A 20,536-nucleotide genomic window follows, 5' to 3' on the forward strand; every position below is an offset into this window, starting at 1 on the left:
CCATATACGAAATCCAATTACCTTGAAACTCACCACAATCATAGAACACGTTATGAGCTACAACTTTCTAATTGATTCTGGTAGCAAAATACGCTTAGGTATCAATATAATGTGGAAAACCTTTTTCCCACTTACGAATGAGTACTGGTGACACAAAGATGGCCGTCAATTGCGTCATAATTGGCTGATGAAAAATACCTGTCTCAGGTATAAAACATCCCTTTCCAAAGAATACCCATCACAAATTGCAATGAGAAATGGCAAACCAGTAGGAAGCTACAGGACTCAGAATTCGGGCCAAAATTAACATTTTTGGGCACTAAAAGGGTCATAGAACGGCCATCTTGAGTCCGACCGACCCAATTTTCGTTATGTTGATGGGCCCTGGGGAAATTCACATATATCCGATAGATCAAGGTAATTGATCAAAGCGTCTTCAAAATTTCCCTCAAAAAGTTAAAAAATGTGTAAAAAATGCTGATTTTGGCGAACAACAATGGCTGCTAGTCGGCCATCTTGATTCTGACAGGGCCAGTTTTTGGGCTGAAGATGTGTCTAGGGTAGATACATGTGTAACCCAAATATCAAGACATTACCTTGAAGCGTCTTCAAAACTTCCCAAAATAACTGGATTCCGTCTACGGACGGACGGACGAACGGACGGACGACAGACGAAAAGTGAACGCAATAGCCCGCTGGGACTAAAGTTCCAAGTTTGGGAAGTGGTTTCAAATGCTCAACAATCTAGCAATTTCAATATTCAACGCCCCCTGGTGACCATATACAACTACCAGCAATCTTGAAACTCACTTAGAACATGGAACATGTCAGCAGCTTGATTCTGGCCAGTTTTTGGCTGAAGTTGTGTCTAGGATAGATACATGTGTAACCCAGATATCAAGACATTATATTGAAGCGTCTTAAAAACTAAATGACTGTGTTGGTCATTTCATAGCCAGTTCAGTGACAACTACATTGCACAAGAACTTTTGAATGGTCTGGCATAATAGTCACGGTACCTCAGAACTTTCTTGAGTTTATAAGTTATGGAACGCTTGTTACGACTATATGAGCATTTTAGTTTTGAAGCTATCATTTAATTTTTTCGTCAACCTTTACAACGAAGTACATGTATCGGATACTACAGTTTTTATTTTACCCCCAGAACTTCGGTGTAATGAGGTTTGACTGTACGGCTATGTATCATGAATACGAGGCATCAGTGTTAAGAACAATGTCTCAGAAATGTATTTTCTCACATGAAAGTACTTAATTTCTGAGGTGGAAAATGGCCTGGAATATACAGTTACCAGTAGATCTATAATCATCTGATGACTGGGTAGATGAAGATCCGCATCCCAAAGTATGTATGGCAAACTGCGTATAAGAATTCTTCAAATTTCCACAATTTCTTATTATGATGTACGTACAAAATGTTATGAATGCCTCTTTTTACAGAGCCGTTGGAAGGAATTTTTCAGTGGCGAGGCTTATTTCTGAAGGGGGTCTGGGGGACCTCCCCTAGAAAAATTTTGAAAATTCAATTGCCGGAGATGCGTTTTGGCGCCATTTCATGGTCTCATTCACAGAAGCATGTGAAGTCGTGAGCCAACCACCTAGTACAGAGAACGACGAGCTGCTACACGGTACAGCATGCTTTTGAAAAACATTTTGTTAAGCAAAAAAGTGGGGTGGCTTTGGCCGCCCCTGTTCCGAGCGCCCTGTTTTATAATTTCTGATGAAATTTTCCGAAAAAGCTTTCACTCACCACACAATCATGCAGAACCTTGGTGATAAGCAGCTATTTTTGAGTGTCACGAGACCATAACAGCAGGAGAAAATTAAAACAGCCCAACAGAATAGACATGTGTAAATTGCATGACTTTTTTGATTCATATATTTTATTTAACAAAAAAAAAAATGTCTACAGTAGAGGCCAATCATAAAGGTTTTAAGCTATTTTCCAATGTACAATGCTTAAAAATGCATATATACACACACATACATCAGGCCTTAGCATAGCGGAAGGCGTACAACGTTGTGAAACTGTTTATCGAAGTATACGATGTCCCTAAGGGGGAGAGACACTATGCGCATTTTTTATGCACAATGTCTGCGATCGCTGATTTTGCACCGAAATTCACACATTGTGATCAGTCCATTGCACCAATATATCAAACATTTCGCTGGAAATTTATTTGCATAGCGTGTCCATGAGATGCATTTTAGCCAAGCGCTGGGGAGCTTTAAATATCGTGATGAAAGTGATTGTCTGGATGCTGCTGTCGTAGGCATCAACAACAACCTAAACTTGGTTTTCTCAAAAACTAACACTATGACTTTAAAATTAGATATGTCGGATGACAACTGCTCTCTGTGGTTTGAACAATCCGCCATTTAGGTTAGTTCAGTTAACTCTTGAGAAGGTCAAATAATTTGCCTGCTTACTCCAACCAAGGCTTTACAGATCAAATTTTGAGCAAATCCGTTCATACAATAGTCTTAGATTTTAGATTAAAAATATTTTAGTAGACCGCATTGTTTTGCACCTCATATGATCACATATCTATATCTATACGAAGTCTCTCGCATCGCCATGCGACAAAATTGGTCGTGAATTTCGCAGTGTCAGGGGCGGATCTAGGGGGGTCTCAGGAGTCCGGATCCCTGCCTTCCCTTTAGAGTTGCCCCTGCCTTTTTCGTTGAAAATATTTTTTTACCTAATTTCTTTAAACAATGAATGATAATATGCCTTCTCATCTAAGTAGCTTGTGAGACAAAGCTACATAGAGGAGACTTAGTCTGGTCTAGACTAGTAGCATTTCCCTTAAACGCTGTAAAAAATCACGGGTCTGTTTATTCGACTATTGTTTGCTTGATAAATAATTAATCTTGAGATAATCTTCATAATTCATAATAGTCGTATAAAATTCACATCAAAATGTTTTATCATCAATCAGAATATATCTTTATCAGTTTGTAGCATTTAAATTAACATTCATATTGTTGTTCTAGATGCTGTTAATTGCGCAATTTTTCGATAAATGTCTACAGCATGGCTTGCTGTTTGAGGTAGAAGTCACTGTTGTGCCCCTTAATTCCTGTTCGGACCCCTGCCTTCTTTCAATCCTAGATCCGCCCCTGAGTGTGTCCCCCGCATTACATGATGTTGTCAGTCCGTGGAGCAGAATACAACAGCGGACCATGGACTCTTAAAACAAAGGGTCCATCATCCTCTGAGTAGACCTAATCCAAATTTGAACTAATCATTAACACAATACACCAGTCATGGATTGGTTGAAATCGAGCACAACATTTCCAAGTCATTTGACCCAGGGGCCAGTTGCACAAACATTGCTTAGATTTGAGACCAGCCTAAACCTGTTTAGGGTTCCATAGCCTATCTTACAACTTCTCAATCTTGATATTGAAGACTACTTAAGCTCTGATGTTACAACCATGCAACAAGACCCAGTATTCTCTCAACTAAAAATAATTTCAGCCGTGTCGAGTTCTATCTACTACACATGTAAGTCCATATAGGTACCCTGATTGTATAAGCGTACTCGTACATTATTTTCTAGTACATATATTACAACAGTTAAACAGAGCAGACTAAAAAGCTAAATCTTCATTAACTGCCATTTTTACAGTAAATTCATGTATTAAAATTGCGGTAAAATTCATATACATTGGTAACACAGTAGCCCGCTATCCACAATGATCACAGTAAATCGGTTTATAACTTCACACATTAAAACTCTCGCCACAGCCACACATCCCCTTCACATTTGGATTGTTGAACACAAATTCACTGCCCAGTTTGTGCGTTACAAAGTCCATTTCTGTTCCTAAGAGTGTCAGTTGTGCTTTCGAGTCAATTATCACACTTATACCTGAAATATTAGACAAGTGTCAGTGAATTAGACAACAAATATCGTGACACCCCTGCTCGGCTACCAAAAACATTTTTTACTAAAAACCAATCGTTTTCTTGAAGGAATGTACTCAATACAAAGCGGGCGAACAGTACTACATAATCTGTACCATATCATCTTATGTTAGGCCAAACAATATGCCGTATAGGCCCCTATCAGAGATTTTAGTGTGCGGTTTAACATTTACATTCTTTATGAACCAACATGCGATAGCTCTTCTAATGAGGAGTGCGTTTTTGCCAGGTGTGAGCATGGACGTATAAACTAGTTTATACCTCCATGGTGTGATATACCCTCTACCTATCTAATGTCATAACTAGAAATGACTGTGTTGGGCAGACTAATGCCCCAAAGCAGCACTGTTGGTAAGTCACAAAAGGATGTGTTAGTTAACAAAGGAATGCTTAGGTTTCAGGAACATCAAATATCAAATCAGAGAAATGGCAGATACTGGCATACATGTATCACCTTTTTTTGTAAAATAAATCTCAGGCTGTTTCAGGTATCAGCAAAATACAACTATGACCTAAGAGGAATTGTCAGAGCAAAGTTTACTACATAGATTGATATAAAAATGGCCACCAATCAGTCGACTTCGATAAAAACAAAAAAAATTAATAAATTGCAGGTACAACACAAACTAAAGCCACTGCATACAATTAGTTACATTGATGAATGAACGGACAAGCCAGTATACCCTCCTCTTCTTTCATTCAAATCAACAAAAGCCGTAAGAAATTAGTACCCTGCTTAACATGTCTCACGTGGGGCCCAATGGTTTAAGATTGAATAATAAGACATTATTAATAATGTAACTGCTACACAGAACTACTGTACCTTCTTTTGAAACAACTTCATCAAATTTCGCCTTCTCTTTGCAGTAATCTAGAGTATATGACAGACCGTTACAACCTCTTGTACGAACACCAATCTTTAACCCTAGCTGAAAAGAAAATATGGCTAAACTTATTCCATAGAAAGCCCTAATAAGAATGAAGGGAATACCTATCAATTATTGCGCCGCCGCCCATGGTGAACATCCAGAAACCAATGACCTCGAAACTAGCCAAAATCATAGAGCCAGCCATCCTAGCCAAACCATTAATACTTTTATTATATGAGAACCTTGATTATTTACTACAAGATAACACAAACTTACACGTAAATCAACTGGGAATGAGAGACAAGTATTTTCCCTTGAATTTTCTGAGGAGTAATAGGCATAGTGAAATTCCTGAGTGCAAAATGGTGCAGAATTCAGACCTTAAATTACCTTATTTGATGGGGTGACTAGTAGGCCTATAATTCCAAAGTAATGACAATACCAGTGGCGGATCCAGCCTACCGTGAGTACCGCTGGAAGGTTACTCAAGATTTCCCACAACATTTTCATAATAGTCAATATTTGTTTTTACAGTAATTCCTGTTTTAAAATTGCTGAGATAGCGACTGAGAGCACCTAAAATTTCAAATTCCTAAGGGGGAGGACCCCCTAACCCCCACAAGGGCATTGGGCCTACTAGGGAGACAATATTACTTTGAGCAGTACTCAGAAATGACCCCTGAATCTGCCACTGAATAAATCAAAGCAAATAGAAAACTTCCCAAAATGATTTGATTCCATCTATAGACCTACGGATGGACAGATGGATCATGGACAAAAAGCGAATATACTAGCCCTCTTGTACTTCACACAAATGAACTTAAAATGACAATTTGATATTTATTTCACTTACCATATCAGGTTTATCTTTCATAAGATCCTTAATCCTGTCAATGGCGGCTTGAGTCTGAAACATTGATAGAAATTAAGAAATTCAACATAAGAAACACTGTTGAGTCAAATTTTTAATGGCTTCAAAATATGCCATTTTAATTCTTATTTCTAAAAAAACATTGCCCTGCCAGATAGCTTTAGTAATTTTATTTGTCTGAGAAACACAAGTGTATCTTTTTTAAGCAAGCAGATTTGCCCCTCACCAATATGAGTGGATCTCTGGTGGGAATTAGCTTTTTTCTGGCAACATTGCGAACAGTGGCTGTTAATGCAGATTTTACTGACGACATGTTTCTGCCAGCAGCGTGTACGCTGGATGTAAAAAGAGACCTGTCCGTTCCCAGCAAAACTTCTGAAAGAAACCAGAAAGAGATGAATATATTGAGAGGTACTGTAGCAGTATCTCTAGCCTACGGAAATGTAATTGGAACTCGTGTGAATTCCTCTAGACGAAATTATATTGCGATAAATCATGATTTACCGTTATAACTAAATCGATATAACGCGTTGATTATCGCGATTAATTATCACGATATATTGCAATACAGATCGCGACTATTCTTAATGTCGATATCTGTATCGTGACATTACCGTACCGTCGAAACACGTATTACCACTTTACTTCTAATATCGTGATGCGTATGTCGATTTTGTGAGACGATATATTGAGATAGCCGATGTAAATCTAATATATGTTTCCATAAACATAGGTCTGAGAATAAAATCCATGATACAAACGTAACAGGGCCATAGGAACAGGGGCATGGGGGCATATACCACATACCAGAAACCAACCCCCCTCCACTTTTCAAACTGATAAATTTCTTTACATAGCCTGCAGTTAACTCAACTCATGATACCATGGTGTAAATACCGTTATTGTCGTATTTCTACATAGCATTTAAGTTACGTTTTGAAATATCTCTACAGCTCATATTATACTTTAATTAATAAATTTCAACCTGAAATGTACTATGAAATAAAATACTAAGTATTTTAAGTACTTAAAATACTATGTATACATACATACATACATAGGCCAACATACATGCATGCATGCACCATGCACGACTTGTTTGAGTCCTTCGATGAGAAGAAACAGACTGATGTGTGTTAGATTTTAGTAAGGCCTTCGACAAGGTACCCCACCAGCGTCTATTGAAGAAACTCGACAACTACGGAATCCAAAGAGCAACTCACAAACGGATGGCTGACTTTCTTTGCGGGAAAGCCCAGGAAGTTATCATGGAAGGTGCTAAGTCAGCATCAGTTACAGTAGAGTCAGGAGTACCACGGGGTACTGTGTTAGGCCCACTGATGTTTCTCCTTTTTATTGACGACCTACCAGACCAAGTCTACTCACGGGTCAGACTTTTTGCGGAGGACTGCCTGTTGTATCACGCTATCAAATGACATGAAATGGGATATCCACATAAACTCAACTGTTGCCTCTGCTAGCAGGACTCTGGGTTTTGTGATACGTAACCTTCGGAACGCCTTGAAACCACTTAAGGAGGTAGCTTACATGTCACTAGTTAGATCAAAGCTGGAGTATGCGTCGACCCGTACCACCGAAAGATCATCGAACAACTGGAGAAAGTGCAGCGGAGAGCCGCAAGATTCGTGATCGGAAACTATAAACATACCAGTAGCGTCACGACAATGCTGGAGGAGCTGAAATGGCCAAGCCTAGCCTCACGGAGCCAAGAAAATCGCACAGCGTTCATAGCCAGAAAAGTAGACAGAATAGTCTCAGCAATACACAAGGAAAACTACATCACACAAGGATCCTGAAGAACTAGATGGCAGAACGATTGTAAACTGCTACAGTTTAGGACATCGACCAAGGAGTTCCGAAACTCCTTCCCAAGTACAGTTGTGGACTGGAACATCAGCAGTCAGGAGAAGATCCATGGGATATGTTCTGCCGCCTCAGTACGCACCACCAATATACACGCTTCTTCTTGCCAAGAACAGTTGTGGACTGTAACAACAGCAGTCAGGAGAAGATCCATGGGATATGTTCTGCCGCCTCAGTACGCACCACCTAATCGCACCAATATACACACTTCTTCTTGCCAAGAACAGTTGTGGACTGGAACAACAGCAGTCAGGAGAAGATCCATGGGATAATGTTCTGCTGCCTCACTCAGTACGCACCATGTTATCGTATCACCTTCCCCCTGCATCGTTATACGAGAGATTGTGGTTCAGATGCAGTATCCCATGTAGACGTAGATCAAGGAGTACAGCCAAGTTTAGTCTAGTACCTAGCCGTTGTTCCTGAAACAACGTCTAGGGCGAAAGTGCTCATATAAGGTTAATTTTCGTCCCTCATTTTGAGGGACGAGGCTTTGAGCGTCTATTTCACCCCTTAAAACACCATCAACTTTCCTCAAACTGACTGTTCTGTAATCAGATGGAAGTTAACTATTGTTTGTGCCTAAATTTGTAATCCTAAGTAGCTTTTAACGATCGTAGTAGCTCAAAACTTTTGACTAGTCGCCTCAAAAAACAGTTGAAGTGAAGCAACATAACAAATATGGCGGCTTTTCGTGGTGCATGATGGGAGTGTAAATTACAGATTCGAACTTAAACTTGGTGTCAATGCAGATATTATTCTTGTTTTAAATTATTAAGGTTAAAATTGACCAAAATCTATGCGTTTTATCAACAAAAAATAATATTTAAAGTAATTTTAGAAAGACATATTGAATTTTCACATTTCAAGGTTCCTACAATTCCTGGTATCCAGAATTCAAGGACTTTTCAAGGAGTAATTTTCAAAATTCAAGGAGGTTTTTGCAGTCATATATAAGGAAACAAGAAATACTAGGGGTCCAGGGACACCATGCCCACTTGGGAAGTGGTTTCAAATGCTCAACAATCTAACAATTTCAATATTCAACGCCCCTGGTGACCATTTACAAAAACCAACGACCTTGAAACTCACCAAAATCATAGAACATGTTAGCAGCTACGATTTTGTAATTGATTGTGATAACAAAATATGCCTCGTTACCAATTTAATATGGAAATACTAAGTCATTCTACTATTCAACGCCCCCTGGTGACCATATTCAAAACCCAATGACCTCGAAACTCACCACAATCATAGAACATGTCATGAACTACAACTTTGCAATTGATCATGGTAACAAAATATGCCTAGGTACCAATATAATAAGGAAATACTAAGTTATTCTACTATTCAACGCCCCCTGGTGACCATATAGAAAAACTAATGTCCTTAAAACTCGCAGCAATCATAGATGATATCATGAGCTACAACTTTCCAATTGATTAAGGTTACAAAATATGCATAGGTACGAATATAATAAAGAAATGCGAAGATATTGTATTATTCAACGCCCCCTGGTGGCCATACACGAAATCCAATTACCTTGAAACTAACCACAATCACAGAACACGTTATGAGCTACAACTTTCTAATTGATTGTGGTAGCAAAATACGCTTAGGTATCAATACAATGTGGAAAAACTTTTTCCCACTTATGAATGAGTACTGGTGACACAAAGATGGCCACCAATTGCGTCATAATTGGCTGATGAAAAATACCTGTCTCAGGTATAAAACATCCCTTTCCAAAGAATACCCATCACAAATTGCAATGAGAAATGGCAAACCAGTAGGAAGCTACAGGACTCATAATTCGTGCCAAAATTAACATTTTTGGGCACTAAAAAGGTCATAGGACGGCCATCTTGAGTCCGACCGACCCAATTTTTGTTATGTTGATGGGCCCTGGGGGGATTCACATATATCCGAAAGATCAAGGTAATTGATCAAAGCGTCTTCAAAATTTCCCTCAAAAAGTTCAAAAATGTGTAAAAAGTGCTGGCCATCTTGATTCTGACAGGGCCAGTTTTTGGGCTGAAGATGTGTCTAGGGTAGTTAGTTACCTAATCGTTGGTGGTAAGCTTTTTATAATCGGATGGGCTTATACCAATGTTAGGGATGACAAGGACCAAAACACGGTTGAAAAAAGTAACACTTCAAAAATATACTTTCTATTCACTTCAGTCCACAATTAATGGCTTTATTCACAAACTAACACAGGTACCTTTCGAAATAATCCAATTTTATGTATGTTTCGAGTGATTAATCAACATTATTTTGAGAAATTAATTAATTTCTCCACAAATTTCGCCATTGGCCGCCATTTCTCTGTATTGCACATGTGGCATGATAAGTCAAGGGGACCTACAAGGATTTATATAAAACTTCCAAGACGAAACGACAATTTTTATTTTTGATGGTTTTCCAACTTTTATTTCAAATCTTCGTGTTTTCCATAACAAATAATGAGATAATAAATTTCTGGTAAAAGAAAAATATGAATAAGTGTTGATTTCTTTATTTTTTTTTAATTTCGTCGTTTCGCTTTGTTAGTTTGTGCTGTTGTCCTGGCCTCAGTCCACAGGTGCCAGCACCTCCAGTAATTTTCAAAATGGCAGCTGTTGACTGGACGGAAATTTACTCTCACTTTACGGCCGATTTGCACATGGATTAAGATCGTCAGGTGAGGTGTTATAGGTATCAGACAAACTACGAATCTGTTGTGCGTCGATTACAACAAAAATTAGACAGATATCTTAAGAGACAATGAAATGCCAGGCAAATTACTCGTCAGTCAAATTGGCTGACGAAGATTTCATACAAAAATGACCTTCCCATTCCTGACTGTGGTTTGTGAAAATATCCGATCGTGAAACTAAACCACAGAGAGGTTACTGACTATGTCTAGGGTAGATACATGTGTAACCCAAATATCAAGACGTTACCTTGAAGCGTCTTCAAAACTTCCCAAAATAACTGGATTCCGTCTACGCACGGACGGATGGACGACGGACGAAAAGTGAACGCAATAGCCCGCTGGGACTAAAGTCCCAAGTAAGTGGGCCAAAAAAGTCGAAAATTCAAAAACAAAATCCATGTTTTTCTCAAATTTTGATCAGTTGTTGTGTGTGCCGTTTTGGTTTTACATGTTTAAATGTTTTAAATCTCAAAGTGAAACAACTTTCACTCACAAGTCACACAATGAAGAATAATAGAATACACTGTCTTCTGAAAAGGACCTTTTGAAAATTTTTAATAGGACTTTCCCAGAATTTAAGGAGTTTCAAGGAGTTTATGGATATTTCTCAAAATTAAAGGATTTTCAAGGACCTTGAAAAATATATTCAAAAATCAAGGAGTTTTCAAGGATTCAAGGAGTTGTAGGGACCCTGCATTTTATTAATTTAGTCTGTATTGGAAATCCCTATAGGCCTAGTGGCAATCAATTCAATTCAAATCAAATCAATAAATTCTCCGGTTCGCGATTTAAATCATCAAAAATTTTATTACAAAACACGTTTTCAAAGTCAACAAGGAAACTTATTAATTTACTTAAGTACAAAGGTTTGATTTGACACTAAAATCAGTTGTTGCATTGCAATTAACAGGAGTTAACCTCTCTATATGATACTTTAGCGTCAGACGTTGTAGGGAACCGTAACAACGACTGGTATTCAGACTAAGCCAAGTTTTGACCCTGACCACTTTAACCTTGACCTTTGACCTATTCCTACTACGTATGGGACAAGAAGGGTTGATAGAATTATTATCCCAATATTCATTTCCGAGAAGGTTTATGTCAAAAAACTAGCCAACCATAACTTTTGACCAATGCCAAGCCCGATACAAACATTTACCCGTACTGTCGGCGTCCACTGGCACTGCCTGCCTGCCACTTTCTTAAAACTTAAGATTTTGTCTTTCAAAACTAACAACGTAATTTACAACGTAATTTTATTTGTCTCGTGGGTCGTTTACTAAAAACGACCCACGAGACAAATGGTTACAGTTCTACAACAAAGCGCCAACGTGAATTACAAGAATTTACCAGTTTACCTTGATTAATTATTCCAGTTCGGTCTAACTAACAAATCGTCAATGCTTACATAATTAATGGAAAAGTTCGAAATGGTACGCTAATCGACTAAACCACCACCTGCTGGCGACTCTCCAACTAACTAATTTGTAAATTAAGAAGCGAATATGAATAACTATGAAAACAATGCTTCAACGATGAATTGGTAAGTCATTCAATTTAGAACTGCACCGAGGAAATAATAAATGGATTTGTAATAAAAAGGTAACGTTAACGTTATGCTTATATATCTTTTTAGATCAACATTTTTCATCGTTGTTGCTTCAAAGTATCAGTACTCACTCCATATGCAACCAATATGAATAACTATAGAAATTGAGCGTTTAGTGAATGAATTTACAATATTAATTTGTAGAATAATGGAATATCAAATGGATTTAACATAATCGTCGTTGCTTTAAAGAGTTATTACTCTATATGCAACCAATTAGTAGTCATGGTTACAAAACCTCGATTCGAGTTGATTGCTAGGTAGAGGTTTGTTCCCATGCCTCACCGTAAAATACTATGACGTTGGCGTATAATTCGAACTATTTAAAATGAATATAAGCTGTTAAAAAATCTAGTCCTTACTACCCTTGTAATATTCATCAAATAAATTGAGTTTCTTGTTCAAAACGCAGAATTTAATTCCATTTAACTAAGTCAAACTTGGAAAATATACTAAACAATAAAACAAAATTTGAATTGACAGATCCATGCGTAATTCGTTATAACCATGTCTCTACAAAATTAACAAACGCTATTACCCGATTACTTGAGCCTGCCCTTCTGCCCTGCCCGTGCCTGTTCAGGTGGTCAAAAACATTATTCTGACCCGGTCACAAATTGGTTTTTATCGACGACAGTACGGTAATGTATTCTTCACCTTTTTAAAAACTTACGTTAAAATGTAAAGTGGTTTTGCGTTGCGTTGTGGAATTTTTGGAAGGAAAATTCTAGAATTTCTCTAGTAGCGGAAATTGGCCTCTTTAAAAAATGTTGGCATTTTCGTCAGGGTATGTGTCAGAAAATTTCTAAGTTATCTTAGATGAGTCAGCTACTGACTGTCACACATGCTCTCCGTGCGACGTTTTGATACGTAATTTTCGTTAATAATCGGCGGACTAGTCTGAATACCAGTCGTTGTTACCAATGTGGACTAAATTAATAAAATGTGAAAATTCAATGTGTCTCTCTAAAATTACTCTAAATGTTATTTTTTGTTGATAAAACGCATAAATTTTGGTCAATTTTAACCTTGACCTTTGACCTATTCCTGTTTGAAACAAGAATAATATCTGCATTGGCACCAAGTTTAAGTTCGAATCCGTCATTCACACTCCCATCATGTACCACAGAAAGCCACCATATTTGTTATGTTGCTTCACTTCAACTGTTTTTTGAGGCGACTAGTCAAAAGTTTTGAGCTACTACGATCGTCAAAAGCTACTTAGGATTACAAATTTATGCACAAACAATAGTTAACTTCCATCTGATTATAGAACAATCAGTTTGAGGTAAGTTGATGGTGTTTTAAGGGGTGAAATAGACGCTCAAAGCCTCGTCCCTCAAAATGAGGGACGAAAATTAACCTTATATGAGCACTTTCGCCCTAGAGGTTGTTTCACGAACAACGGCTAGGTACTAGACTATCGGCGGACCTACCCTTATTATGCATCCAATTTGTTCAGTGAGGAATTTGCATGCAGAATTAAACAACAATTTTTCCTTAAGTTTATTTTGTTTACATTTGAGCAATAGTTTACTCAGCATACCGCTTGTGTAAGGCCAAATAAAAAAAATTAGTTGTTAATCGTCCCCGCCCGACCCTACGAAAAATACCCGACCCAATTTTTTTTTAATTGTGTTCTATTTTGGTTCCAATCGAAAATATTTGCCATAGCTACTGTTTTATGTCGATTGTAGGACAGTATAGCAGCAAACAAAATTTATCGATCGACGAAGTGCGTTCACTGAATAACAAATTGAAGTAAATATTCGGTTATGGAGCATACACAGCGTGGATTTCCGGTTGTGGAGTGTATTTAGATCGATTTTAAAATCTTAGTTAATAAAGTTCTATGAATTGAATTGTATTTGTATTACTTGTGGCGCCACTCTTCCAGTCGCGTGCCTGTTGTGCAAATTGAACAATGCCACTTGTGATAGCTTCAATCGCATGGACGGGTCTTCGAGTCAAAATGAAGAGTTAAAATAAAAAATGTTTCGATGGAAAACCTGCTTTATTTTATCAATCGTATATCATTTACAACACTCGATCTAAAATAAAAGTTAAAAAAAAAACCTCCCGCCCTACCCAAGCTTTTTCAAAAAAAGGACGATAAACAACCAATTTTTTTTATTTGGCGCTCAAGAGACTTTGCTGTGACTTCATCACCTATTCATTAGCATAACAAAACAATGTAGGTGGCTTTCATTACCCGTAGTGTGTATCAGTTTTCACAACCTGTCAATTACAATTTCCAATGAAAATCTGTCTCTTCAAATATTCAGTAAGCATTTTCTCAAAGATCATACACTCACTCACCTTTTCCAAAATATGCCAATAACAACAAAGTTTGTAGATTATTTTCAAATAGGGATTGGTTCCGTCAAACACACCTCACGTATAAACCAGAGCCAAAAGCAACTGAAGCGTCTGTCGATTCTGATCTTCGCGTTATCTTGGTTTAAACGTGTACTGTGGGATTGTTGTCTCTATTATGTGGCAGCACAACGTGGCAACTGATACACACTTCCGGTAATGAAAGTAAGGCCTATAACGCGTATTGATTATTAACGAAATTACGAACCAAAATGTCACCCGGAGAGCATGATGTGTGACACACAGTAGAAAGAACAGCCCTGTATTAAATGCTTAAAAATTAACCTAGTCTTTAGGCACCTTAGAGTTATTCTAAAATTCTCGCTCAGAAGTTATGAGATTTTTAAGATCTCAAAATGGCTAGATTTTTAATATTTTTTATGTATCTTTATACTTTTTTTATTTAGGTTATTATGCGTAATTGATTTCTAGCCCTATTTGATAATTTGATAAAATTTTACAAAATCTGTAAGAGTAATATGCTAAAGAATTAATTATTTAAGTAGATTCTATTCATCCCTACCCAGTGAATATGTATGTAAGTCAAAATATATCTTTTATAGGCCTTATTTTCCGAAAAGCATGTGCACTTTTTTACTAAAATTATGACATCACCTGACTGTCCATACATCAACAAAATTTGAACAACAAAAAACTGCTTCAAAACGATGTTAGAATTATATAGCCTACTTGGTTCTCAAAAGCACATACTGGTATACTTAGAAAACAGCCTAATCTTTCGATTATCCGTGGTAAGCAATACTTAGTGTCATGTTTCGATCCATAAGACAATGAAAAAAGATTGTACTTCTGAAATGGTGGACCACGGACCTCCGTTCTGGGTAAAATTTGATAGCGTTCTCCTCATTAGTTTTTAGTTCAGGTTACTAAGGTAACTTGAGTCACCACCAGTGACTGTGTGAACTGATGAAAATCTCAGTATAGTTAACAAATAAAAACCCACTGTAGATTTGTAGAAACAGTTTATTTCCTAACAGTTTTGAGGTCAAAACTAAACCTCAACTTCAGAGGAACAAAAAATACAGTGGGTTTTTATTCACCACCAGTGCTGCAGTCACATCTCTCCATTGTAGTCTGTCCATTGCCAGAGGGCCGGTGTTTTCATTACCGGTATATGTACCATATTCTCCCAGGCAAGCGCCCTCTCTGCTGTTAACGCCCCCCACCTGTTCTTTGGAGATGAAGGAAACTCCATGTATGTAAAATGCATTTTTAACATTTAACTTGATTTACGCTTGCTAAGTGACAAATGAACCCACTAAGCTTTAGCCGTTCTTCTTGACCTCACAACTTGTTAGAGTCGTTACTAGCCGACGTTGGAGTCGTTACTAGCCGGATCAGGTCGGGTCAATCACAGCGCTTCTAACAAACAACATTAGGTTTCCATGGAATTTCCAGGTAAATGGACCAATCAACGAACACGTAGCGAACGCAGAAGTATTGTCGCGTGTTGATATATGACGTCATGCGCAAAAGCGCCAGTAATGAAATTGCCTGTAGTGAGGCCAGGGGGTACGCACCGCACCGCTAGCAAGCAAGCGAGGATGTCTTCAAACGGGAACTACGAGCAATCATCTCGTGCTCGTAGAAGTTAGTGTATCTCCAGCCATTCCGCATTTTCCCAATCAAAACTGTTTGACTTTTTCCCAATCTGGGTCAAAAAATTTCCAAAACCGGTAGAATGACAAATTGTAAATTTGAAAAATGGCCTGCTAAGCTTCCCCCAATCATCTCATTAAAATTATCAACACCTTATCCTGGCCACAGCTCAGCAGGATGTCATAATTTTCACTGAAACCATCGCACAAATGCTGTTGAATTGCACCATTTTCCTGCGGATTTTTCAAAATTTTCTAAATGGTGTTTACCAAGGATCTCCGTGGTAAACGCCCTCTGGGTCTCTTGCCAAAAATTACAAATTATTAAGGGGGCACTTGTCCGGGAGTATACGGTACTTCAAACTTTCAAATCAGTTAGAGACAGTATTTGATTTGCAAATAGGTTTCATTATTAATATGCCGACTCGCGTTCAGATATATTAAGGGCTTTGAACTCACAACTTATCTTCAAACCACGAGTACTTCAGCAATGGGGTACCGGCAACGTTACTGTGGTAAAGCAAAATTCCAACATTATCCGCCAGGTTTGCTAGAGTACAAAACAACGTCAACGCTGGATTTCTTCTCCAACTCAATTAAAATCTAATAAATTTCTCAAATTCAATGCATGATGTATGAAAATCGTGCCACATAGACTAATCAAGAGTTTTTTTTTATGCATGATTTGCCTAATTTTTGGATTGGAAGACCGAAAATCGAGATTAGTTTAAGTTACTTTAAAATGAACTAATTTTGATCAAGTTTGTCTGATATCTCAGTGGCGCCATCTGAGAAGATAGCTGGTGTGCCGCTTTTCCATTCAATGAAATTTAGAAGGAGGCTGAAACCCTGGAATTCCCTGATATCATACTAGGGAATCCTGAAGGTAGCCTACTCCCAAAAATAAGCCAACCACAGCGATTCTGGTGGAGGATACCCCTGGGAAAGCCACTAGGCGTGAATCAGCAGCAGAGAATGAATGGATGGCAGCATGGATTGCATAGTTCCCACAGGCCAGGGGAATTGAGAAAAACTAGGGAATTTTGAAATGATAATTCCCAGTTTGAAAATATTTTGGAATTTGAAAGTTTTGAAGTTTTCCTCAAATCAGGGAAATATTTGGCAAATTCATTAATATTTCATGTCAGTATTGTTATTTGCCAAGGGAAACTTTCTTCAGCGATTTCCCTTGAAAATTACCTATGGATCAACCAGTCACCACTCAAATGTTGACTGTAGCATGATGGTATCTGTTCATTTCCATTTGGAAAAATTGAAAAAACACCCATGAAATACTTAGGAAGTTTTAATTTATGTTAATGCAGGAACCATGGAATTCCACTGAATTACAGGATGGGGCTTAGGACTACGATTCGTACAAATAATTTCAATACGGATTTATTGCAAGTTACAGAATTATTAATGCAAAAAACCCATTAGGCCTATCAAGCCACATTTTGCTACTAGGTTTTACTTAACAAAACCGTATGGGGTACCATATATTAGGGGACATCCAGGGACGAGGGTATCCTTCAGGCTCATAGGCCTGTGGATGAAAGGAAGACTAGGAGCTCTGTTAAATGTTTCTACTATTATTAATAAAGAATAATTTTCTTACAGTTAATCAATCAAACTCAATAATGGCAGCTACTGAACGAGGTAACAGAGAATTGATGCAAAAATCAGCAGAAGAAGCAAAAAATGCGAAAACTCCAATTGAAAAGTTACGTTGTCAGTGTTTATCTAGAGGTGCCCATGGAATCAAAGGATTAGGAAGGTTTGTCGAAATAGAGCTATTTGAGTCAGTGAGGAAAACCCGCTACCATATTCATGATGAATAATCGTTCATGTAGTTGTGAGTGATGAAGATGGTATCAATTGACAGATTTTCATGAAAACTTCTGGATTCAATCATGGGGGACATCTTAGGCTTTTTTGATTACTTGGAGTACGGATTCTCTGAAATTCTGCCAAAAAACTTCATGCCGAAGATAGGTAGGCCTATGCATTTCCATTCATAATTCGAAAAAAGACACTTTTTTCTTGATATTTTTGGCGTCCTTATTTCCGATCTAATTATCTCTGAAAAGTCAGTCTTCTATCATTTGAATTCAATCCAATAGTTTTCACTATTTTTCATTTGTTCTGCTTATAATCTCTAATCTAGAGTACCAATGTTTAATTCAGATGCTGATTAATTATACTCATGTAAATTTAGGAAAGTCCGTATTGAGAATTTCGTTTCTTGTTGGTGTTTTTAAGTTATTAGTATTTAGTTTTTAACTATTGAATGACAGCAGCACCTGTCAAAGTGAAATATTGGTAACATGCGATACACCGCACTGTGGTGTAGACGCATTAGAAGTTGGCCATTATTCAACACACTGGGTTGGATTCTCCAGGGAATTTTAACAAGTCAGCAATGAAAGGGTTAAAACCAACATTATACACATTTCAGTATGATTATTTAATTGATATACAATTTTAATCATATCATCACCAGTGGTTTATTGGCTTTATTGCAGAGAAGTGACAGGATCATATAAAACATTAAGTTCATTGATTTCAGAAATGTTGCTTTATAAATGCAGTGATAGACTATACTAGACTACACAAAAAAATCCAGAGAGATCATTATTTCAATTTCTTGCAGGTCATTCCGAATAATGGACGATGATCGCAGCAGAAGTTTAGATTTTAATGAATTCAAAAAAGGAATTGAAAACTATGGCTTGCAGCTGGAAACAAATGAAATTCGTGAGATGTTTGAAGAACTGGATCGAGATAACAGCGGAAGTCTGGATTTTGAGGAATTCTTGAAAGCTGTGAGAGTGAGTATTTAGGATCATTAAATCTTAGTAAAAAAGTAGAAAGTCTATGGGAAGGAACTTTTTAGCTCCGCTGTGATGGAATGTCAGCTGAGCTGCCGCCGTCTCCGTCTCTCCGTCCGTCCAACTTTTACTTTGAATCGCTAGTAGTCCTTAAGTTCTTATTTGATCATTTCCAAAATTAGTATGAATATTCCATGGGGGAAGAGCTACAAAATAGAGCCACTTATTGGATTTGACCCCCAGGGGTTGCCCTACAGGCTGTGGCCCATATTTTTATGAATCACGACTAATCCTACAGTTTTTGTAGGATGGAGATATAACTTTGTACCAATGATCTGTGGCCTAAGGCTTAAGACAATATAGAAGAATTTTTTGGATTTTACCTCCAGGGGTGCCCGTAGGGGTGGGGCCTGTATTGCTATGCATGGTTCCCACAGAACAGGGAAATTGGGAAAAACTTGGGAAATTTGAAATATTAATTCCCAGTTTGGAAATATTTGGGAATTTGAAAAATTTTCTCAAATCAGGGAAATATTTGGGAAATTCATTACATGTCACGTGTTGCATTTGCCAAGGGCAACTTTCTTCAGCGATTTCCCTTGAAAACCACCTTTATCAACCAGTTACCACTAAAATGTCGACTTCAGCATGATGGTATCTGTTCATTTCCATTTGGGAAATATTTGGGAAAAACTTGGGAATTTTCATTCATGTAACTGTGGGAACCATTGGCGATTAGTCCTACAGTTTTCGTTCAATCAATGCAAAACCTGGTACAAATGCTCCGTTGGACAGGGTCTAATGCAATATAGAGCTATTATTTGGATGTGACCCCAGGGGGTGGCTTAGGGCCCATATTTCTATGAATCATTTCTTGTTTTCTGAATGTTAAGGACAAGCCTTAAAGACTATAGAGCCGTATTCTTTTATTTGACCCCATCTATCTGGGTGAAAGACTACAACGATAAAGACCCCTTGTTTTAGGATTTAACGGCCAGGGGTGGCTCTACCATGTAGGACCCATATTTCTATGATTTGTTACTAATCCTCCTCGGGTACCTTAAGTAATGGGGCAAGTAGATAAATCATGAATAATGAAGTAAACAAGACACAGCGGAGCTTTATCAGCCGATAGGCTGCATTTTATTTCGGTAGGCCTAATGTAGGCTAATTAATTAACCCTCCTATCAACAACTGCTAGTCTCGATAACCACCATGAAAAATATCTTTGTAAGGATTAATATTCATGCAATTATCTGCAACATTCACAGGTTATGAGTCCACTGGCTATTTCATTTCACTATTTGTCCATTATCTGTTGGTTGCTTGTTTGTAGACGGCATGCCGTTATTGTATCCCCAGTAACAGGGGATATTATGGTATTTCCGTCGAGTACTGTACCCTTTCCTATGGTTTTTGCCAATATTTTCTAAATTTGGATTGATCGCCAATGGTTTTTCTATACGACCCGGCCCTGCGGTATTGCATTTAGCCACCGGCGAAATCCCCCATCTTTTTTCTTGGCGTTCTCGCAGTAGAACGCGTTGGATTTTTTCGCCGTAAAAATCTGGGAATTAGGATATTAGGGAGTTTTCACTCTCATAACGGTGAGTCCGTTCGGTTTGGGGGTTATCCCTAGTTTCTATTTTTCCGTAAGAATTTTATTAGGGTTTTCTGTTATTTCACAGAAAACCCTATTGATATCCGCGTGATTATTATTATTATTATTTTCTTCCACACTATTTTTACCAAAAGAACATAGGCTTTGTTACCTTACCGCTGTTTCATATACAATCCATATAATATCGTTCAGCTCACTGAGATCTA

The 20,536-nt window shown here is 37.8% G+C and overlaps 2 protein-coding genes across 4 annotated transcripts in view; one reads left to right on the forward strand and one right to left on the reverse strand.

The window, feature by feature from the left end:
- Window positions 1-1,894: 1,894 nt before the first annotated feature.
- Window positions 1,895-11,730, reverse strand: LOC141900468 (iron-sulfur cluster assembly 1 homolog, mitochondrial-like). Of its 2 annotated transcripts, none has more exons than XM_074787389.1 (5): window positions 11,633-11,730; window positions 5,919-6,067; window positions 5,675-5,728; window positions 4,776-4,881; window positions 1,895-3,896 (listed from the first exon to the last, which is right to left on the reverse strand). In XM_074787389.1, the coding sequence occupies exons 2-5, from the start codon at window positions 6,003-6,005 to the stop codon at window positions 3,748-3,750; spliced, it is 396 nt and encodes a 131-aa protein (XP_074643490.1). In that variant the 5' UTR covers window positions 6,006-6,067; window positions 11,633-11,730; the 3' UTR covers window positions 1,895-3,747. The 2 variants fall into 2 exon arrangements, with proteins under 2 accessions (XP_074643490.1, XP_074643491.1); XM_074787390.1 differs by having other exon boundaries at window positions 11,683-11,715.
- Window positions 11,731-12,393: 663 nt separating this feature from the next.
- Window positions 12,394-20,536, forward strand: part of LOC141898384 (calcyphosin-like protein) — a 30,740-nt gene continuing 22,597 nt past the window's right edge. For both annotated transcript variants that reach the window (XM_074784242.1, XM_074784241.1), the window contains exons 1-3: window positions 12,394-12,524; window positions 17,499-17,655; window positions 18,532-18,709. In XM_074784242.1, the coding sequence (XP_074640343.1) occupies window positions 17,519-17,655; window positions 18,532-18,709 (315 nt within the window). In that variant the 5' untranslated portion in view covers window positions 12,394-12,524; window positions 17,499-17,518. The remainder of the gene's footprint in view (window positions 12,525-17,498; window positions 17,656-18,531; window positions 18,710-20,536) is intronic.

The sequence above is a fragment of the Tubulanus polymorphus genome, chromosome 2, assembly GCF_964204645.1.
Source record: "Tubulanus polymorphus chromosome 2, tnTubPoly1.2, whole genome shotgun sequence".
NCBI classification, from domain to species: domain Eukaryota; kingdom Metazoa; phylum Nemertea; class Palaeonemertea; order Tubulaniformes; family Tubulanidae; genus Tubulanus; species Tubulanus polymorphus.